The 21,145-nt window shown below is 37.6% G+C and overlaps 1 protein-coding gene across 1 annotated transcript in view; it reads right to left on the bottom strand.

The window, feature by feature from the left end:
• LOC150075184 (uncharacterized) overlaps window positions 1-18,941 on the bottom strand; it is a 72,035-nt gene extending 53,094 nt beyond the window's left edge. The window contains exons 1-2 of the mRNA XM_090388390.1: window positions 18,791-18,941; window positions 16,627-17,466 (exon numbers count right to left, since the gene is read on the bottom strand). Of these exons, the coding sequence (XP_090244516.1) occupies window positions 16,627-17,466; window positions 18,791-18,941 (991 nt within the window). The remainder of the gene's footprint in view (window positions 1-16,626; window positions 17,467-18,790) is intronic.
• Window positions 18,942-21,145: the final 2,204 nt, after the last annotated feature.

Raw genomic sequence — 21,145 nt, 5'->3', positions numbered from 1 at the left:
GGGTAAAGTACCTGCCCGGCAACCCAAAGGTCGCGGGTTCGATTCCCGCCTCGGGCTTGGATCAAAGTACTGCAAAAACCTTGGGAGGTGCAATATGGCCACAGAAGCCGATGCGCCAACAACTACCAAATCAAAAAAAAAAAAAAAAAAAGTTGTTGATAAGTTCTTGCGGTAACATCGTCCATTCCTCTGTCAGCATCATCTTCAGCTGGTGAAGATTTTCTGGTCGGTGTGAACGTTCCGCTAGGTGTCTCCCCAGAGCGTCCCATATGTGTTAAATGGGATTTAGATCGGTCGAAGAAATGGGCAGGCCAATCCATATTAACAATGTCCTCACTTTCCAAAAGCATATCAACAGCTGCAGTGCGAAGGAGTGTGGCTTTATCATCCATAAACACGAACTCGGGGCCAATGGCACCTCGAAACAGAGGCACATGGGAAAGGACTATCTCAGTACAGTAGCATGCACCGGTTACAGTACAGCCTTCCAGTATGATTAGACCGGGGTTCGAGCCCGTCACCACCAAATATGGAGGATGCGGAAAGGTCAGGGAATGACCACCGCATATCCCGGAGCAATATGGCCTTAGTTGCTAATGCTCCTAAAAACCAAACAACAAACAAACAAACAAACCTTCCAGTATGTAGAGTTGTGTACGTCCATCCAAGATAACGCCACCCCAGGCAAGAACACCTCGACCGCCATATCGATCCCTTTCAGTGATTTTTGCGGGGTGATACCGTGTGCCAACCTCTCGCCAGATTAGTTGACGTCCAGAATCGCTGCTGAGACCAAATCTACTCTCATCAGTAAAGAGTACCTTAAGTAAAGATTTTGTGGTTGTAACCTTAAGAAATCGTGGTGGTCCTTAGGTTTTGCACACCTGTGTATTAATGATTACTGGCCCTCGTGGGTAGCACAGTTGGTAGAATTGCTGTCCTCCCTACACCGGGTGGAAAAGACCCTCCCGTCATCGACAGGATTCGCGTCGATGACGGGATGAATTCTCATGGGCCATTATCACACTGTGGCTGAGTTAGTCGGTGTCAGGCAGTGTTTTTACTCCCAGAAACCTGGGTTTTTCTTCCTACAAATAGAAAATAGACCTCAGAACAGACGCCATTTACAGACAGTATAAACGGACCAACGTAGCCTTAGTCACCGATGCTCCTAAAACACAATTAATAAAGCTCTAGGGATTTTCTCATTAAACATAGATTAATAATTTTTTTTCATAGAGTATTTAACATGGTATGTATCGGAAAATTTGTAAAAACAGACGACAGAATTTTAATCTATCTTCATTCCAGTGGGTTGTGCCAGGAAACCAAAATCAAATGAATTATATGAGGATATGAAAATACACAAAATTTTCTTCATTATTGACCGGGAATTCTTTTGGGAAATTAATAATCAAAATTAAGCTTGATATTGGTTAACAGTGTTTGTATTAGTTTATTAGTTAGTTTATTACAACAAACTTACCAAGATATGGATAATCCGAATTAAACGGTTAACATTTTTGGTAACTGGAATTTATTAGAATGATGTAAGAGTTTTTGTTGATTGTTTGTGCAATATTGCGAAGGAACATTTTCTTCTATTTATTATGCGTATAAATTGTTTCAAAAGGTAAAGAATATGTAACATTTTGTATACTATTATTTACTTTCAAATTTCTCGATGATATTTAAATTTGGTACGTTGTGTACTGTATTTCGTGAAATTTCAATGTCAGGAACTACTGGGAACAAAATATTCCGAATGAATATTGCTTTGGTAATGATTATTCTTAATAAAAATTAAAGAAATGTATATTTTAATGAATATTTGAAAACACCTCTTGAAAGATTATTGATGTGTACACAACACATGGGACAGTTCTCTGATAGTCAATCTATTCTACTATTCTTCATCTTCACAGCAAAAAAAAAAAGGGTTTGCCTACATTGCCAGTTGCACTGGTATTGAACTACTTTCAAACGAATCTCCATCAAATTTATGACTATTCCGGGTGGAGGATGCTTTCAAAAAAGATTTTTATTCAGCCAGAAGCAGTTGTGATAGAAATTTGAAACAGATGATCTGTATTAGACTTTTTCGAAATCAACTCGTTATCGGTAGCAAATTGTTTTCCATGAAGCGAGGACTTCAGTGCAAAAGGAGAAAGAAATCCGAAGGCTCAAGGTCAGCAGAATATCGCCAATATGTTATTTTTCTGGCAGATCGACATTTCAGGTGCACGTTGTGCATTTGACATGTGATGAAAAGTGTTGGTACCATCAAGCAGACACTTTCCTCATATGCAACTGTTGATGGGTTATGTTCTCCAAACACTGCACTAAGTTAGAGCTCTGCAGCAAGTTTATTAACACCAATACGGCGATCTTCCCGAATTAATGCCTCAATTTTTGTTACGCGGGCTTCTCTTGCACAGTTGCTGGTAATCCCGGGATTTCATCATCATTCACAAGGTATTTTTCATTCGAAAGGTTAATATCCGTGGTCCTCAAATGGGAATACATGTACTTCGGGCGTTGCATCCAGAATGACAGATTTTCTTGTGCTTATCTAATTTTTCCTGGATTGCGTTATAAATCATTGCTTCTAAGAATTTTCTGTGATGCTGTTAGAAATCCCCATGTAGCTTTGGTTATGGTTAATTAAATTCATCGCTCTGTAACTGCATCCCGTGCTATCTTTTTCTACTCTAATTGGCCCGCGTGCTCTGCATTCATCTATTCCTACATCCTCCTCCTGCTATAACTTCTTAATTGCACGTATGCGTTGATTACTTCTGTGATTTTTGCCTTTGATGGTATTCCATAATTACAGTGTATTCGCCCACATTCTGCAATCCGCCTGAAGCCTGAGGCTTATGCTGCAACAGCCAAAAACAAAAATCCTGAGAGAGAGAGAGAGAGAGAGAGAGATTGAAAAGTAGAAGGGAATCACCAAGAGAGAGAAGAATGATGATATCCAGCTGAGGACCCTGGGTGTTGACATTCTTGTTGAAAGTGAATCGACATCAATTGAGGTTTAGAAAAATAAACACCGACAAAGTGAAACATTGTTGAAGAACATCACAAAATTGCGAACCTTCAAATTTTGTTGTAATCTCAAATGAAATTTAATAGGAAAACAGAAGAGAAGAGGGTTGGTTAAGTGTTGTGATTGACAGAAAGATTTAAGAGCATCGTATACATTTCAGATCATTAGAAGTTGTGTACTGAGGCAGGTTGTGTTCTATTTGTCGTGTAAGAAACATATTGGCTATGAAAAGCAAGAATCACGGGGATTGTTTAGAAGATGGAGATATTTGGGGAAGAATATGGTGTTGAGTTTGCAAGAAAGTGAAAATATAGAAGTAAGAAGTGCCATTTTATGCACAGAAAAGTGAATAATTTCTAGATTTTCATGTAATTATAGTTTCTTTATATTAATTAAATTCATAAAATTAATATTCAATTTAATATTACTTAATAAAAATTATTTCAGAGCTTGTTTCGAAATGTAAGTTGAGAAGTGTATTTCTTGTTTTTAAAGAAAATGTATTTAAATTTATTGGGATTAAGAGTAAACTGATTCAGTATCAATTTTGGGAAGCATTCCAGCAGTCTAGTGTAAGTTGTTACGACTCCCTGGTACTGTATGTGCCCTTTCTTTTCCAAAAAGGGGTTGTTTTAGTGGTGCACGGTGTTGCTAAAATGTTGCAATCCGAAATTTCATTAAAATTAGACGAAATAGAGATGTGGAGTTATTTATATTTTTTGTACATTATTCATATTCCGTGTATTGTCGTTGGATATTTCTGTTTGTTGCCACGCGCTGCTTAGAGAGAAAAAAAGGCAAGGTGGCGGATGCGCTGAAACGAAATTTTCTTGTTCTTCCTTTCTTTTTTTTTTAATCATCAATTCAATCAATCAATGTATTAGTGTGACGACATGGTGGCTCATATTAGCCCACCGATCTCGAGATTTAAGCATTGGTATGATTATCGGTAAGTACCGACTTGCAGTTATTAGGAAAACATATCTTATTTATCGATTGGTAGTCGACGGCGAGTTCATTAGGGGTGGGGGGGTTACGTTATTTGGTATTAACTATGAAAATAATTAATTATAGTATTATGTCTAGTGCATACATATAACAAAAATTGAACAAAGTTTACAGTTGAACAAAGTTCTTGGAACAAAGTTTCCAAGAATCAAACAATGATTCTTAGAATGATGCCACAATTTCCTAAACTTTTACAACACTATCTTTGTTTCAAGAGGTTGACAGATGCCCACTTCTTGGGTCATTGCAAACAACCTCACACCTGATTTTGAACTGCTTACACAATTCAAACACACTGGTATGACTGAATATTTTATCACCATAAACACTATTTAACATTTTATACATTTCTGTGGCAGATTTTCTTATTTTAAAGAAAACGTCTTATATGTTCGTTGCTCCATTGTAAAATTGTGACACAGAACATTAAAGTTACTAACAAAACTGGTTGTTATTTGCAACATGAACAAACTGGACGATCTTTCACTGCCATCTGTTGGAGATAGTTTCAACTGCAACATATGCTTCCATTTATTTTAAACTCATCGAACATGACCATAAGAGCACCAGTCTGGGAACATTATTGCCACACCTCAAAATTAGGGTTATATGTTTCTTTATTTAAGAAATTTAAAGAAAGCATTTACCCTCAACAAAAACAGAGAACCCCCGCCCAGCAAAATCTGTTCTGACATACATCTGTTGAGGTACTTTTTTATGCATCTCTTCGGAGGAATTGTATTTTTGTGTCTTGCAGGCAGTGTAGAGGTTATCTGAATGGTTCCCAACAACTCATTCTAGTTCTTTCATCATCCTCCAGGCTTATATAACTGCCAGCTGCATTGTGTTTTCCTAATGACAACAGCTGTCAACAGCCTTCTTGAGCTGAGCTAAGCCCAGGTTCTCAATCAGGCCTCATATCTAATTTCACCCAACCTTTATGGATCCTGTGCAAACCTAATTGCCCTCCAGTTCTCAATTTCCCATATTCCTATATTAATGACAGTGGGACAGTTGGTAGATTAGTGCTTCTATTCTCATATGTCCTTGAACCATTTCTGGGTTCAAGAATTATTTAATCAATTTGAAATCAGCCTGCCCGAAGAAATCACTTTATATCCTTGTTATATCAACCCTTATTGAACGACTGTTTTATTTTTCAAAATTTATATGGCATTGTTTAAAAAAATTTAATTAGTTTGTATTATTATTTAATTTAATTTATATATTTACTCTTTCAATATCACAGTTATTATAATTATTTCATTTTTATCAAATTGTAAGGATGAAATCTACCGTTTAATATCTTTTATGTTTTCTAATAGCTCTTAATATCTTTTCTTATCATTTCAACCTTGTACAAGGTATAAGGTATGTTCGTGTCAGACGGCACGTGGGATTTCTCCCAACTCCGCATGTGTTTCATTGTATCGAGGACAATACACTGTCAAGCCAGAGACTTGAAAGTGTGGGCCGTGTCTGTGCAGTGTGATATGTTGTGCCCATTGTTTATCCGGCTTATTGGCCGCCAGGCCCCTATTTGGGCCCGACGTTGCCCATACTCTGCCACGTGGAGGCTAGCCGGGTGTATCCAGTATCAAAAAAAAATTGCTCTGGCAGGTCCTGCCACCTAGTTTCCTGGGATTCCAGTGGCTTAATGGGATTGCTGTTAGGAAATCGCTGGTTGGGGTTGAACGCTAAAGAGATGTGTTAAAGGCCAAATAGGTGGGGCAAACGTTCGATGTAATTAAATTTAGATGTGTGAGGCTATACGCTAGATAAAAGCTAATAGTGTTAGTTGTCTTAGAGATTTACACAAAACCGATAGAATTTAGACAATTATAATTTGGCGGCATTGTTAATGGTGTACTCGGTCGATTTAGTGAGAGAGAGGGGGGGAGACTGAAGACTGGGGGAAAAACAGATAGAAGAATAGGGAACCTTGTACAGTAATACCTTTTCTTGGAATAGATAAAATTATTTGAGTTTAAAATCGTTATTTATCATTTTTAAGAATAAACTGTTTAGTAATTTGAATTCTAACTTTATTTTAAATCAATGTTTGTGACATTTTTGTTTGGTGGGGAGGGCTGCCTGTTATTTCCTGAAATTTTGACTTTCAAATTTACTTGACTATTAATTTCATTATTACTATTTTTAAATTGATTTTCATGTGGTTTGTCTTAACTCATTTGCCATTTTCTTAACACGTACTGGATTCTGGCATTTCTTCTTTGTATGCTTGTTTTAAATATCTCTGCAGTATTTTGTATGTAATAACTGCCAGTGTTTTATCCCCCATAGCCAGGTGGGCAGGAGCAGTAGTGCGTAGCACTCGCTTCTTGATTAGACCGGGGTTCGAGACGGTGCCCACCAAATACAGAGGATGCGGAAAGGTTAGGGAATGACCAGTGCATATCCCCAGAGCAATATGGCCTTAGTTGATAATGCTCCTAAAAACCTAATAACAATAATAAACGTATCCCCCCACACATAATGCTGTATGTTTCCAAGCACTGTTAATTTTTTCTTGGTTCATCCAAACTTTAATGTTACACTTTTTTGTACTTTTAACCCCTTCTTATATGAGGGATTTTTTTCTATGACTGACACTTCGTCCTGTTTAAATTGAATTATTGGCACTCTGTGTCTTGTTTTTTTGAATGCTGCAATGCTATTTTAATTACAGTACAAATATATAGGATGGTCTTAACATTGACCACAATTCAATCATTTTAAAGATGAAAATGTGATTATTTCCAGAACTGTCAATGTTTATAAACTATTGTTTATTATTACATAAGCAATAAGTGTAGTTTATGTTCTTTCCAATCAATGCATAGGCTAATATCTGCATAATGTCTTGAAACAGTTAAATCAGAATTTAATAATTTTTTTCTGTGTGAACACCATCTTCTAAGGTGGTGTTCAACTTAAGAAGGCATTTGATGTATTCATTGCACTTGAAACTTCATCAGTATTAATTACTTTGATGTGTTAGAGATGTGTATTAGGTTTGTCCTCTGGTAGCTGGGATTTCAGTCCCAGCTACCAGAGGACAATTTATTGATTTCCATTACTAAGCTATAACTAAAAATCACTGATAATCATCCAAATTTAATCCGTTAATGGAAAATTTGGTTCATCCCCTCTCCACCAAGTCACGTGAGACAGTGGGGTCCGCAAAAACGTATCGGAATTAGTTAGTGCTGGTTCTGCTAATCCACCTGCTTGCTTAAATAAATTTTTATTTAAGCTCGCTGGTTGTCGACGCCACACACCCATTGCAACATGGACATTGAAGCTTTTATTTGCAAGGTGTATCTTCGACGACCAATATGGGACAAAAAAGAAAAATTACATTCGAACAGGAATGCTGTGGAGAAATGTTGGAAAGAAATAAGCCAAGAAAATTAATTACAATTCAAAAAAATCACTATATATTTCTATAAAAATTTGTCGATTTATGTACGCAGTGCGCTACATAAATATATATAGCTATATAACATACATATATTTATAATTGTATTAGTGATAAAAAAGAAAAGAAAGTTAACAAAGTTGTAATGTCTTTAAACTGTCCTACACTCTTTATTTTTATTTCTCCAAAATTATTAGGGCAATCCGAGGTTTGTCCTCTATTTTATATGTATATATACGTAGGAGAAACTATTTCCTATCTATACCACTATTTTTCGCCTTTGTGGAGTTCAGGTTCTATTATTCCTACTCCTTTAGTTTTTCTTCTTACTATCTGCATGTTTCTTTTTCTGTTAACTTAAATTTAATTATTTATTTATTTTTTACCGTATCTATCACATAGGGGGCACCACATATTATTTTGACGACTATTACATTATGTCCTAGATATGGTAAAACTGTAGTATGTATTATATATTTAATCTTATTTTAATCATTAAATTACGTTCTCTGTTGGGTCAACGATGATTAATATATACTCACTTTTATATTTTACTTATATTTCTTACATTTGATCCAAATAATTCTAAAATTTCTTACATTTGATTTATTTACATTCGATTTATATGTGGCCTATACTGGTTTATATTTGGTTTAGATTTAAATTACTTAGCATATATTGATCATCACAGAAACAGAGAACCTCTTCTCGTCTTGTCGTTTTTTGCCTTCATTTTGGGTGGTTGGCCCCAGTTGAAGTCATCTAGATTGTCGGTGAAAAGCGATAATAATTTTTTTTTTTTTTTTTTGCATTTTCTTAGGTCCCTGATGGTATTATTATTGGATTGATTTAATTTTTCTAATAATTATCTATTATCCTTAATACTTTATATATATATATATATATATACGAAATCTTATTTTTATATATATATATATATATATATATATATAAAAATAAGATATATATATATATATGAAATCTTATTTTATATGTATATATGAGGCAGAGAAGTATATAACCGGGTTAATATTTGTATTACACTGTTTTTGTTTTTTTTATAAATATTTGTGTGGACTGTATCAACATTTGTATAATCGAAAATCGATGAAATGAGAATATTTGACAAAATTATTAGCATTAGCATTAGTAGAGGCATTTGATGCAAGAAAGCAAGCTTATGCAGCATCAGCCAAAAAAAAAAAAAAAAAAAAGTAACATAAATAAATAAAAATAACCACTTCCACTTCACCCCTCTGTTCGTTCGAAATACCTGTCCAGCTGAGCCTTAAACTTATTTAGGCTATCAACTTCCACGACAAGGGATGGAAGTCTGTTCCACCCACCAACCACCCGCTGGCTAAAGGCAAATTTCCGCACATCTATCCTACATCTGTCTTTCCTCAATTTGAATTTATGCCCTCTCAGGTGATTTTTCTGAGCTAGAGGAAGAATCCCATCAGCATTGAGCATGCTCAAACCATTCAAGGCTTTGTACACCTCTATCAGATCACCCCGCTGGTGCCTAGTTTCCAGACACTGTAATTTGCAAAACTTAAGCCTTTCTTCGTAAGAGAACCCCTTTGTCCCATTCACCAATCTAGTTGCCCTTCTCTGTACTCGTTCCAGCAGCTCTACATCCTTCCTGAAATGAGGCCTCCAGGCCTGTATACAGTACTCTAGGTGTGGCCTGACCATTGCCTTATACAAGGGAATAATCACCTCCTTATCCCTGCTAGAAAAATTCCTATATATCATTGACAATACACCATGAGCTACTCTTGCAGCTCGTCTGCACTGCTCAGAGAACTTCATATCTGCCTGCACCACCACCCCCAGGTCCCTTTCATTCTCTACCACTGTCAGTGTAGTACCACAGAGTTGATACGTTGCTCTGGGGTTGCTGTTTCCCATATGTAGTACTTTACATTTGTCAATGTTAAACTTCATTTGCCACCTCGAAGCCCATCTGCTCAACCTTTCCAAATCCTGTTGCAGCAGCATAGTGTCAGTAGTGTCCTTGACAACCCTGCCAACCTTCGTATCGTCTGCAAACTTGGACATTAAGCCTGATATACCATCATCAATATCATTTATAAATACAGAAAACAATAAAGGCCCCAATACTGAACCCTGAGGGACTCCACTAATAACATTAGTCCACGATGAGCAGTGTCCATTGATTACCACTCTCTGTCTTCTCCCCCTCAACCACCCCTTTATCCATAGCAGCAACTTGCCTCCAATGCCACACTGCTCCAATTTGTGCAGCAGTCTTCCATGTGCAACAGTATCAAAAGCCTTTCTAAGATCCAAGTATATAATATCAAAGTTATTCCCTGCATCCAGTTCTTTTGTGACTGCATCATAGTATCCAATCAAATTGGTCAGGCAAGACTTCCCCTTAACAAAACCATGCTGTGTCCTAGCTATAACTGAAGTCTTGTCTAGATGATCCTGCAGTGCTTCTTTCACCAGTGCCTCCATTAATTTTCCGGGAACAGAAGTTAAACTCACAGGTCTATAATTACTTGTGTCAGCCTTTGATCCCCCTTTGTGAATTGGGGTCACATTTGCACATCTCCAGTGAATGGGTACCTCCCCTGAGTCCAAGGAAGCTCTCATAATTATGGCTAAGGGTTTGCTTACCTCCTTTGCTGCCTCCTTTAATATAACTGGATAGATCCCATCCACCCCAGGTGCCTTTCTTGTGTTTATCTTCAACAATTTCTCCTCCACTTTGCTCTCAGTTATTACAAGATTCTCTAGCTTACTGCTAGAGTTGAATACACCTCTGGCATTCCCCTCGCTGAATAACTCCTCATGTGTGAATGTCGATGCAAAATATTCATTTAGTTTGTTAGCTACCCGAGCAGGGTCATCAACAGTTGACCCATCGATCTCAAGTGGACCAATCTGATTCATCCCCTTCCTTCTAGAGTTTACATAAGTAAAGAACTCTTTGCTGTTTTTCTTCGCATCCCTTGCCAAGGATCTCTCGTAATCTGCCTTCGCCTGCCTAACCTCCTTTGTAACTTGGTTACAGATCAACTTGTATCTATCATAGGCGTCCGTGTCACGTGTTAATTTGTATGTATCCCATGCATTTTTCTTCTCTGCCATATGCCTCATTAGTTCATCTGACAACCATTTAGGCCTAAACCTTGAACAATATTTCTTAGTTGGTATGTAAAGCCTAGTAGCTTCCACGATAAGTTCTTTGAATGCTTCCCATTTTGAATTTGCTGTTGGCAATATCATCAGTTGATGCCACTGTATAGAATTTAAATACTGTCTCAGTCCATTGTAGTCGCCTTTACGAAAGCAATACCCCTTCCCTTTACCCCTAATTAGTTACCTCTTTGAGTAACTCCCACTTCAGCACACTGTGATCACTGCCACCAAGTGGTTCATTTATCTGCAGATTCTTAATGCATGAAGAATCACTACTGATAATCAAATCAAGAGTATTACTCCCTCTAGTTGCCTCCCGAACATGCTGATGTAGAAAACAATCATCCAATAAATCCACAAAAGCCTTGCTACTGTGTGAGTGACCAGCCCCCAAATTCCAGTCAATATCTGGGAAATTAAAATCCCCCATTATAAGACTCTCTGATTTACTGTCCCACTCTATTTCTCCGAACAGTTTCTTATTATACTCATCAGAGTCATTAGGCCTATAGCACACTCCTACTCTCAATTTTGATCTCCCAATGCTTATGTCACACCAAACTGACTCGACACTGCACTGTCCAGCGATGTCGACTGGCTTCACTTCCTTGGATTTTATGTGTTTTTTAACTAATAGCATAACCCCTCCTCCCTTCCTATCCTGTCTATCCTTTCTGTAGACATTGTACTCCCCAAATTCCAGTTCTGCATTTCTTATATCTGTGTGACACCACGTCTCTGAAATCCCCACAATATCTGCCTTTGATGTTTTGAGCAATATCTCAAATTCATCAAATTTATTTACTAAACTCCTAGCATTGGTGTACACACAAGTATACATGCACCTGTTCTTTTTCTTAGCTACCCTAACACAACCCATGTGTTTACTTGTACCCCAATGATTCCCAGCAGTCTCTGAAATATCCTGCATCTTATTTTCCAGGCTGCGGCTCATTCCAATAGAAGCAGTGCAAGAATCACTTTCACCTCTGCCAGTGGCTACTGTTAATCTATTAGTCCTTGTATCCCCCCAATCTAGCAGTTTTCCGACCCACCTAACATTGCCTCGATAGCATCAGCAAACATTCTTGCACCCTTTCTATTTAAGTGTATCCCATCCCTGTAGAAGCAGTCTCTCCTGTTAACAAGTACAGACCAGGCTGAAAAAAATTCTACCCCTTGAGCCCTGCACAATCTTTCCAGGGCCGAATTGATTGACAGGGCTCTCATCATATACTCCCTCCTATCGTGTCTGGGCAGAATTGCAGACACTTTCAATTTCAACCCTAATTCACGGCTTTTTTTCATCAGTGACCTGTACTTGTCAAGTAATTCCGCCGGTCTTCTACTCTTAATGTCATTAGTGCCAACGTGTACAACTATATCACCTTTTGTGCCCTTAAAAGATGATATCCGCTCTACAACGTCATCAACTTTTGCCCCTGGCAGACATACCCTGGTCCTGTTCCACCTATCCTTTTTACAAAGCATGTTTCCCGTTTCCCTGACAATAGAGTCACCAACAACTACTAGTTCCTTTGGGACCAGCGCATTCTGCCTTGGGGGTTGCCGCTGTGTTCCGCGATGACCAAGTGCAAGCTCTGGCATTGGTGTGGGCAGCTGAGAGCTTGATGGGCCCCTCACTTGTAATCCTTCGAGGGCATCCACCCTATCCTTCAAGCTCTCATATAGGCCCATAACAACGCTGAGTTGTCGCCTTATCTCCTTACACTCCTTGCATCGCACACACACAAAGACATCCCCCATGGCAGTATCATGTCCCATACTTGACTGCTCCGCAAACATCAAGCAAATAGTGCATCTTACAAGGCTGTGATTCAGAGGACAACTGCCCCCCTCAGTTCTCCCCTGGGCCACAGCATTCCCATTGGCTTGAGCCCTTTGCTTTGCTGCTCTGGTTTGAGTCATGATTTAGATTTACCTTCAATAAAATTTCAATTTCTGTACAAAATTAAATCCTAAACTTGTATCCAAACACAGTTATAACGCTATATTTACGTTTCAGTAACGAGTGTTATCTACGAAATATTTACGTTTCAGTAACGAGTGTTATCTGCGAAATCCCTTTATATAACTTTCGTATCAAGTTATGTATTAATTATTTGTTTTTACCAATTATTTATGTTACGTAACCTAAGTGCTTATATGTATAATTAATTATGTTAAATATAATTAATTATATTACGTTTGTAATCTAAGTCGTTATATGTATTTATTTAAACGTACAATGTAACTGCTAACGAAGTTCAACTAACGCTATCTAGTACGGTATATCGTATCACAAGGCGGGAAAATTACGAACGGTTAGGTTAGCGGAGTTGAAACACGTGGAAACCTTTACCGATACTTTTATGCAATTACAAGGCCGAGTAAAGAATAAATACACCAAATTAATCAGAAAATCACAAAATAATGTTATACTACTAAATTTAAATCAAAAGTTTTAGGAAAACAATAATTTCAAATCAATAAATAAGAAAAATCCACTTAGCCATTATGAATCCACTTAGCCATTATGAATTTTTCTGAGATAAAGATAACTGGGGGAGAAAGGTAATTGCATAGAAAGTGTGCTGGATACTTTAATCAATGCAAGAGTTCCCAGATATGTTCTGAGCTTTTAAATATAGTAATACCCCGACTTACGCGAACTCGGAGTTACACTGTTCTTGATTTTTTCGTTTGGTGTATATCTAAAATTAGCTTACCAGTGGTTTGGAAGTCAAATTATAAAAGCTTGGGTGACAGCTTCCATTTTTGAGGACTAGTTTGGTCACCACTTCATACACGAAGCCGAACGTTATTGCAAGTCTAAACAGATTCCATTTAAAGTGATGCTTCTTATTGACAATGCACCCGGTCACCCTCCTGCCACCCTAATTAATTTCGACCGGCGTGTGAAAGTTGCTGTTGTTGTTATTTGGTTTTTAGGAGCATTAGCAACAAAGGCCATATTGCTCCGGTGCGGTGGTCATTCCTTGACCTTTCCGCATGCTCCGTATTTGGTGATGACGGGCTCGAAACCTGGTCTAATCAAGAAGCGTGTGCTACGCACTGCTGATCCTTCCCACCTGGCTACGGAGGCGCCCTGTGAAAGTTGTGTTTTTGCCTCCAAACAGGACCAGCTTGCTTCAACCGATGGACCAGGGAGTCATCAAAACATACAAGGCTTACTACACGAGGCGTTCGTTTGCACGTCTGAATGAAGTTATGAGACAAATTAGTGAGATATCTGTTAGACTTTTGGAAACAATTCAATGTTTTAGATGCCATAAGAATCATTGAAGAATCTTGGGATGAAAATCACAAAAAAACATTGAATGGTGTCTGGAAGAAACTTTGTCCATTTTTTGTCAAACACGAGACGAAAACAACGCCAGAAACTGATCACGTCGCTCATTTCATAGAAGTTGTTACTCTTGCCAGGCAATTAGATTTGGAAGTCAATGGTGATGATGTCAACGAGCTGTTGGATTCACATAGTCAGGAACTGACTATGAAAGAGCTCATAGAGATGCGCGAGCAAAACGTCACCGAAGTGTCCGGTACTTCAGACCCAGTTTCACCAGAAAAGCACATGACAATTGCAAGTTTGACAGAAGGTCTCAGCTCAACTGAAAAGGGCTTAAAAAATTTTAGAACACAGACTCCAACGAAGAACGTGTTATAGCTTACAAAGCAAGGAATAAAAAAAGTATTAACTGGCTACAAAGAAATTCTGCGAGAAAAAAAGAAGGCTCTGTGTCTTGAGATGAATTTGTCAGATTTTATGAAGCCATCGACATTGAAATAACTTAACTCATTTATTTTTTTTAACACATATTTTGTATTATTATGTATAAATAACTGCAATTTTATTAAATATTTTTCTTGTAAACTAGTATTTCTGTTAGTCCTTGGTCCCAATTAAACAAAATTTATATGTATTTATATGCAAAGTTGTACCCCGACTTACGTGAATTCGACTTAAGCGATTTTCGTAGGACCCACCTATCATGTAACTTCCGGGTATTACTGTATACCTTTGATTTCAATCTATATACAGCATATATATATTGCCCACAATGGAACGTAGAGCATGTATTTTCATTAATGGAGCAATATTATAAATAATATGGGGACAAATACTGTGAATAGTATTTTGTGAATAACTTTTTCGTGAGTATAATTTCAAAATGGATTGAAAATTATTTTATAATTACCTATTTTGTAATCCGAATTACTGAAAATGATTGGCAGAAAAGATAAGTATGTATCGTAATTTTTTAATAATAATTATATCATTTTCAAAATGTTATCGTTTTTAAAAAGAAGTGTGCCCTAGTTTTTTTTATTTCTATCTAGTTCTCATACCTCCCCTAACCATTCGGAGACAAGTCTAAAAACGAATAATTGCAAGAAAATCGCCGTAGCCTAGTAGTCAGGCGCACGGGTGCATAAGTGCACGTGCCTTGAGTGACAGGGGTTCAAGCCTGTGATTACTCAATACGGTGCTGTTTCTTTTATTCTATCTATTTGTGAACACCTCTGACCGTTAGGCCATCCCGCAGTATAAAAAGAATTTATTATTTTTTTATATATTGTCATTTTTTTAATGTGCAATTCTGGTGTTTGACACTGGAAGAGACTCCAGGATTGCTTGGCGTCGGACAATATACTTACGATAATAATTCTATCTTACATTTAAAATATATTATTTTTTGTCTTTGATTGTTATGCTTCTTCATTTTTCAATTTGTAGCTACGCTACCTCATCTTTCCAGGTTTTTGTTGTTTTTTTTTTAATTCTCCTAGCGTAGGGAAATTAGCGGCTTGGCGGAATTCCGAAATGATAGCCATTTCGAGATCAAAATTTCGGTCTTTGGCAGCGGAATTTCTGGCACAATCCACTTAATTATGTAAGGAAAAAAATTATAGCGCGTTCAAAAATGCTTTCTTAGCTCAGTTTGAAAAAACGGAACCCATAGTCACTTGTTTAAGTGAATTCGCTAATACTGTGCAAAAACCTAGCGAAAATGTCGCCAGCTTTGGAGCCCGAATTCAAAATCTGGCAAGAAAGGCGTTTAAGGTACAGAATGAAACCCCCGAAGCAAATTCGATTTTAGATCAGGCAATGTTAGCCCAGTTTCTTAGGGGTGTTTCAAATAAAATTAGAAGGATAGTCCTGTCTCAAAACCCCTCACTTTCCAACAGGCAATTATTATATCAAAACACGAGGAGATAAATGAATTTCTTACAGAAACAAAACACAAACCAGTTAATGCCATGGATTGCCAAACTTACAGTGAAGAAGTCGGTAGCCAGCAGGAAAATTATTTCGAAAAGTTTTCTAAACCTTTACAAGATCAAATACTGGACTTAAAACAATCACTTAAAGCAATAGCTGTAAGTAACCCTACCTGTAATAATTTACAAACCCCAGTTAACGAAATGGAACAACGTCAAAATCATGATACTGCAGCTTATCCATTTTTCCCTCCCTACAATAACAGAGCGCCCAGTTTTACATATTCGCGGTCTGACAAACGAAGAGACGCCATGCCCTCAGGCGTCAGTAGTAATGAACTCACTCGAAGCAAGAGATGCGAATTTGCTCCGAATTTAATCGCACAATATGAGAGATACCAAAAGGTACCTTTTGGTATCTCTCATATTGTGCGATTAACTTCACAACTGGGTCGTCATGTCTGCAATACTAGGTTACCTGCCCACCCACTGATGATAGGCCGATAGCCTTGAAACATGTCTGGGTGGTGGTACTCACTGAGAATAAGTAACAATAGCCTTCTCTATTAGTGAAGCGTTACTTATTTGAGGTAGTGCAGTATCATGGCAACTCGTCGTGAAGGCAGAGCACAATATGAGAAAGAGCAAATGATGCCCACAACAGCTACTTTGTAGTTTTTTTAAGAGTGTCTATGGTGTATCTAAACACTATAATCCTACATACCGACAGCAGACCTGCCGGGAGTAAAGCCAAATTGACAGTCAGAGGAAAGGGCTTTAGAGTTATAATATTCACAAAACCTAAGAACTATTAATTTCTCCAGAACCTTCCCCAAAACCGGGAGAAGGGCAATAGGTCGATATGAAGATGGATTATTTGGAGATTTATCTGGATTCTTTAACAAAATTTTAAGATTCGCTTGTTTCCAAGCCAAAGGAAATTTTGCATGGTTTAAGCATGAGTTAAACAAATTAATCAAAATGGAAGGACAAAGAAACCAGACTCTTTTGATAATAGACACCTCAAGGAGGTCCAAGCCAGGGCATTTGCCATCGCTTAAAGATTTAATGGCTTGTTCAACTTCACGAGGCACAAAACACTCTTCAGAAGAAGTAGCAACATAAGAAAGGTGATTAATTCGTAAAGCAGTTTGTGAAGGGCCTTCAGAAGAGGAATCATCCTGCATAATTATGCCATCTAGTAATGAGTTAATTGAATCCATCCAAGTCAAGGTTTCGGAATTGTTGGAACCAAGGATAGAAGAAGTTATCTCCCCAGGATGAATTTTCTCAAAAACAATTCTATAAATCAAGCCCCAAGGATTGGAGCGAAGAGAAGATTCCACTAAACGACTCCAAGCAAGATGTTTCTCTTTATATATCTTTTGGAAGTATTGTTTCCGATGAGATCGATATATCTCATTAAGTCGATTGATTTCTATATCCGACAATCTTATTCTTCTGGCACGCTGCAGTTTTTTCCTTGAAGTATGAAAAGCATAAAAGTAATTCTGTGAGAGCTTGAGACCACCAAGGCACAAAATTAGGTTTTCGGACTTTCCTTCTAAAAGAGAGATTACAGATAGAATAACAATGTGTTAATAATTGGGAGAAAAATTCATCTGGAGGAAGAGAAGAAATATGATCACTAACTTCAGCATTAAAAGTATTTTTTACCAGATTATCGAATTTTGACCAGTCAGATATTTTTGTTTGATACCTAGGAAAATTAGAGGAAGTTCTGTTTATAGAAGAAGAATTTTGTAAAGCCAAAGAAAAAGTAATAACTGCATGGTCACTTGAAGCCCATGAGGGATGTAGTTGCCAATTTATGATATAGTTGTTTAGTGAGTGAGAAGCAAACGTTACATCTATATAAGAAGAACCTGAAGCAGAAGCAAATGTAGGGGCATGACCAGGAGTATTACAGATGACCAGATTCTTTGAGAGAATCAGTTCTTCCAGCAACTCACCTCTAACATCAGTAGAAGGGCTGTTCCAGAGAGTGGAGGATGCGTTTGCATCTGATAAAATAATAAGATTTTTACCAACGAGCGTATTAATAATGATTTCTAGAAAATTTATAAAAGGTTCAATTGAAGAATGGACTCTAGAACATCTCATGTAAATTGACGTAACATAAAACTGTCCAAAAGGACCCTCAATGCAGGCAGTGACAGCATATTCAGAACACAAACCATTAATCCTAGTTACAGAATAAGAGGAATTAGCTATTGCCAGAGCAGCCCATACTCTGGCAACAGCATTACCACCATGGCCATCAACAGTTGGATTTGATTGGACCAATCTAAATGAGAAGGGAAACCCTTCACCAAACCCTTATAGGAATACAATTCCTGGAGACCTAATATATCAAAGCCTTTTTCAATAGATAGTTTAGTTAAATCAGAATGCACCGAAGAAGAACGTTGACAATTTAATTGACAAAATCGGATTGAAACAAGACTAGAATCACTAGCGGGAGGAGGGAATATAATTTGTTCTTTGCTTTGTAAGCTCCTGAGCTCTTAAGAAGTCAGGACATGATGAATCTCTAAAAGAGTGAGTTGCTTCACGTTTTTTTCGAAGGCAATTAGGACAAGAGACTACGCCTGCAGTAGAAGGACAAGAAGCCAATTGACGACCAACCTTGCCACAATGTCCACAAGTAGGTTGTGTTTGTCTGCAGAATTTTTGGGAATGCCCATATTGTAGGCATTTAGAACATCGTGAAGCAATTAAGAAGTCTTTTATAGTGTGAACAGACCATCCAAGATAAATACGTCCGCCCATATTAAGAAAATGGATTCTCAGTCTTGGAGTAACCTCGAAAACCCAGTGCAAACTATTTTTATTTTTTGTGTGCATTTTAAAGCGTATTTTAACACCTTTATTAAAGACATCAAGAGATATTTGGGAGTCATTACAATTTTTATCATACAAGTCAGTTAAAAACTCTTGTTCAGTATAATCCTTAGGAAGATCATAAACGATCATTGTTGGGTTAAGTTTCTTAGGAGAGTCAACAATTAAGTTCATTTTTGCTATTTAGGACAATTTTTTATTTTATCCAAGTCATTATTTGTAGCTGTCTCTACAGCCACACCTCTATCTCGGATTTGACAGATAGATTTTATTTTTATATGTTTCATCTCCGATTTAAGATTATTTATTTACATCCTCACTAGATTGCAACTCGCAATCAGCATTAGCTTTTATTAATAGAACATGCTTTACTTGCGACCCTGGAGGGGCCAACTCAAAATCAGTCTTTTTGCCCGCATGTGCTGTGGCAACACTAGCATAAGTTGCAACAGGGGTGGAAGAGGGCAGATTCTTAAAATTAACAATTGTCTTTAATCTTTCATTATCAAGAGAGGTGCTAGTAACCAGGTTTTCAAGATCACACCACAAGTCCATGAAATCGAGGACCAATTGCGGTGTAATCACACGATCAACTTTACAAGTGTTAATAAACTGCTTTCTTAATGAAGAAAGAGCTTCCATGTTATTATCGTTAAATGATTTTAAATCATCCTTATTATTAATAATAAAACTTTCATTATTTACAATATTTACATTTGCAGTTGAGTTTATTGGAATATCACGACTGCTAACATCAGGACAATCATTGTGAACACTGTCTTCAGAAGAATGAGAAGTGTCTGGGGGAGATATAGGTTTTTCCACCATACGCGACACTTTAACAGTTGGTTGCACACTAGAGGGCAAAGCAGATACTTTATCTGTAGAAAATGGTAAGCCGGTGGCCACAGTAGTACTCTCATCCGTGGAGGAAGAGGTCTTCTCCGAAGAGGAGGGCAACTTATTTCTTCTGGACCTCAGAGTCGACATTGAAGAAGGCTTCGGAGTCAATTTAGATTTTGAAGACTTCATCTTGAAGAAACCTCAAAGATTATTGACGATATAAAGGCAAGGATGTCAGTGAAAAAGATTCTGTTAAATTTTTTAGCAGAAAACCAAATCAAGGGGAAAAACCAATAAAATTTTTAGTTTTAGGTTTTGACACCAGGTGGCAGTGTCAAAACAAAGATTGAGTGGATAAAAGTCTAAATACCAAGTTTTACCGAAATCGGTTAAGAAATGACTGAGATATGTCTCTTTAAAGAAAAGTCTAAAAGTGACAAATTTTCCGGGATGAAAATAGGGTTTTTAGAGATCCCGTGATAACTCCAGAAATATAAGGTCAAAAGTCAAGAAATTTAGAGGATATGCAGAAATGTCTGTCCTCTTTTCACTGAGGTACTTACCAAAAGTATAGGATCACAAGTTATTGAGAAAAAATCGATCTCGTGAAATAACCACTAGGGGGCGCTAAAAGCCACATCAAAAGAACAAGGGTAGTAAAACTTAGTATATGCAAGGAACACCAGGAAAAAAGGACCCAGCATTCGGACAAACAAATTTTCTGTTTATACTCCGGGACGACCCCGGTCAGAGGAGATCCCAAAATAGAGAGGGAGAATACAAGAAACCGCAAGGCATTTAGCAGTGACTGGTTTGATTGAGTGAAATTACGCTCTGCCTAAAACCACAGAAGTGATGAGGAGAAAATCTATTTTTCAGCGGGGGGTTTATATTATTATTGCAGCTCAGAACAGCATTATGGCGGTGGATAGTGAATTTATTCGGCTTCTGTACTAAAACTGAATTTCTCCCTTTGCGATGACATCAAAGCGCAACCGTTATTCTTAGCGATTATATATATAATCGCTATATATATATATATATATATACTAGTTTTTGAAAAGTTTACTCCTTAGTATAACTACTACAGTGGATCTCAGGGTGAGAAACTTTTGATTATTTAACGGGAACTTTGCAGGTTATTTGCGTTTTCTATCTATATCCTTTGTTGCCAGACCGTACTGGTCACCATGCGGCTATACAGAGGCACCAATTACACTGTGGTTGCCACGCACTTGACTTGACCCTGCACTTGACTTGGGAGGAATGTGTAGCACTCCCCTCCGGCGCAGGGATTAGTGAATTATCTACTCCTTCAGCTGTGACCTTGACTGCCCATTGCTTGGGGACGGCATTTCCATCTGTGAAACCTTGAACTGTGATAACGTCCCAATATCTTCAAATTTTCGGTGTAATCATGGTTTCAGTGATTCCCCCCCTCCCTGCAATAGACTTACCATGGACAGCTTTTACTTTCGTTCCTGCTTGTATAGTGGAAAAACAGACTTCACCATAAGCTTCTGCGACTGCGAAAA

The sequence above is a fragment of the Mastigoproctus giganteus genome, chromosome 14 (genome assembly GCF_048544385.1).
Source record: "Mastigoproctus giganteus isolate SK-2022 chromosome 14, ASM4854438v1, whole genome shotgun sequence".
NCBI lineage: Eukaryota > Metazoa > Arthropoda > Arachnida > Uropygi > Thelyphonidae > Mastigoproctus > Mastigoproctus giganteus.
Note: the sequence above shows the minus strand (reverse complement) of the source record. Positions and strands in the feature narration are given on the sequence as shown.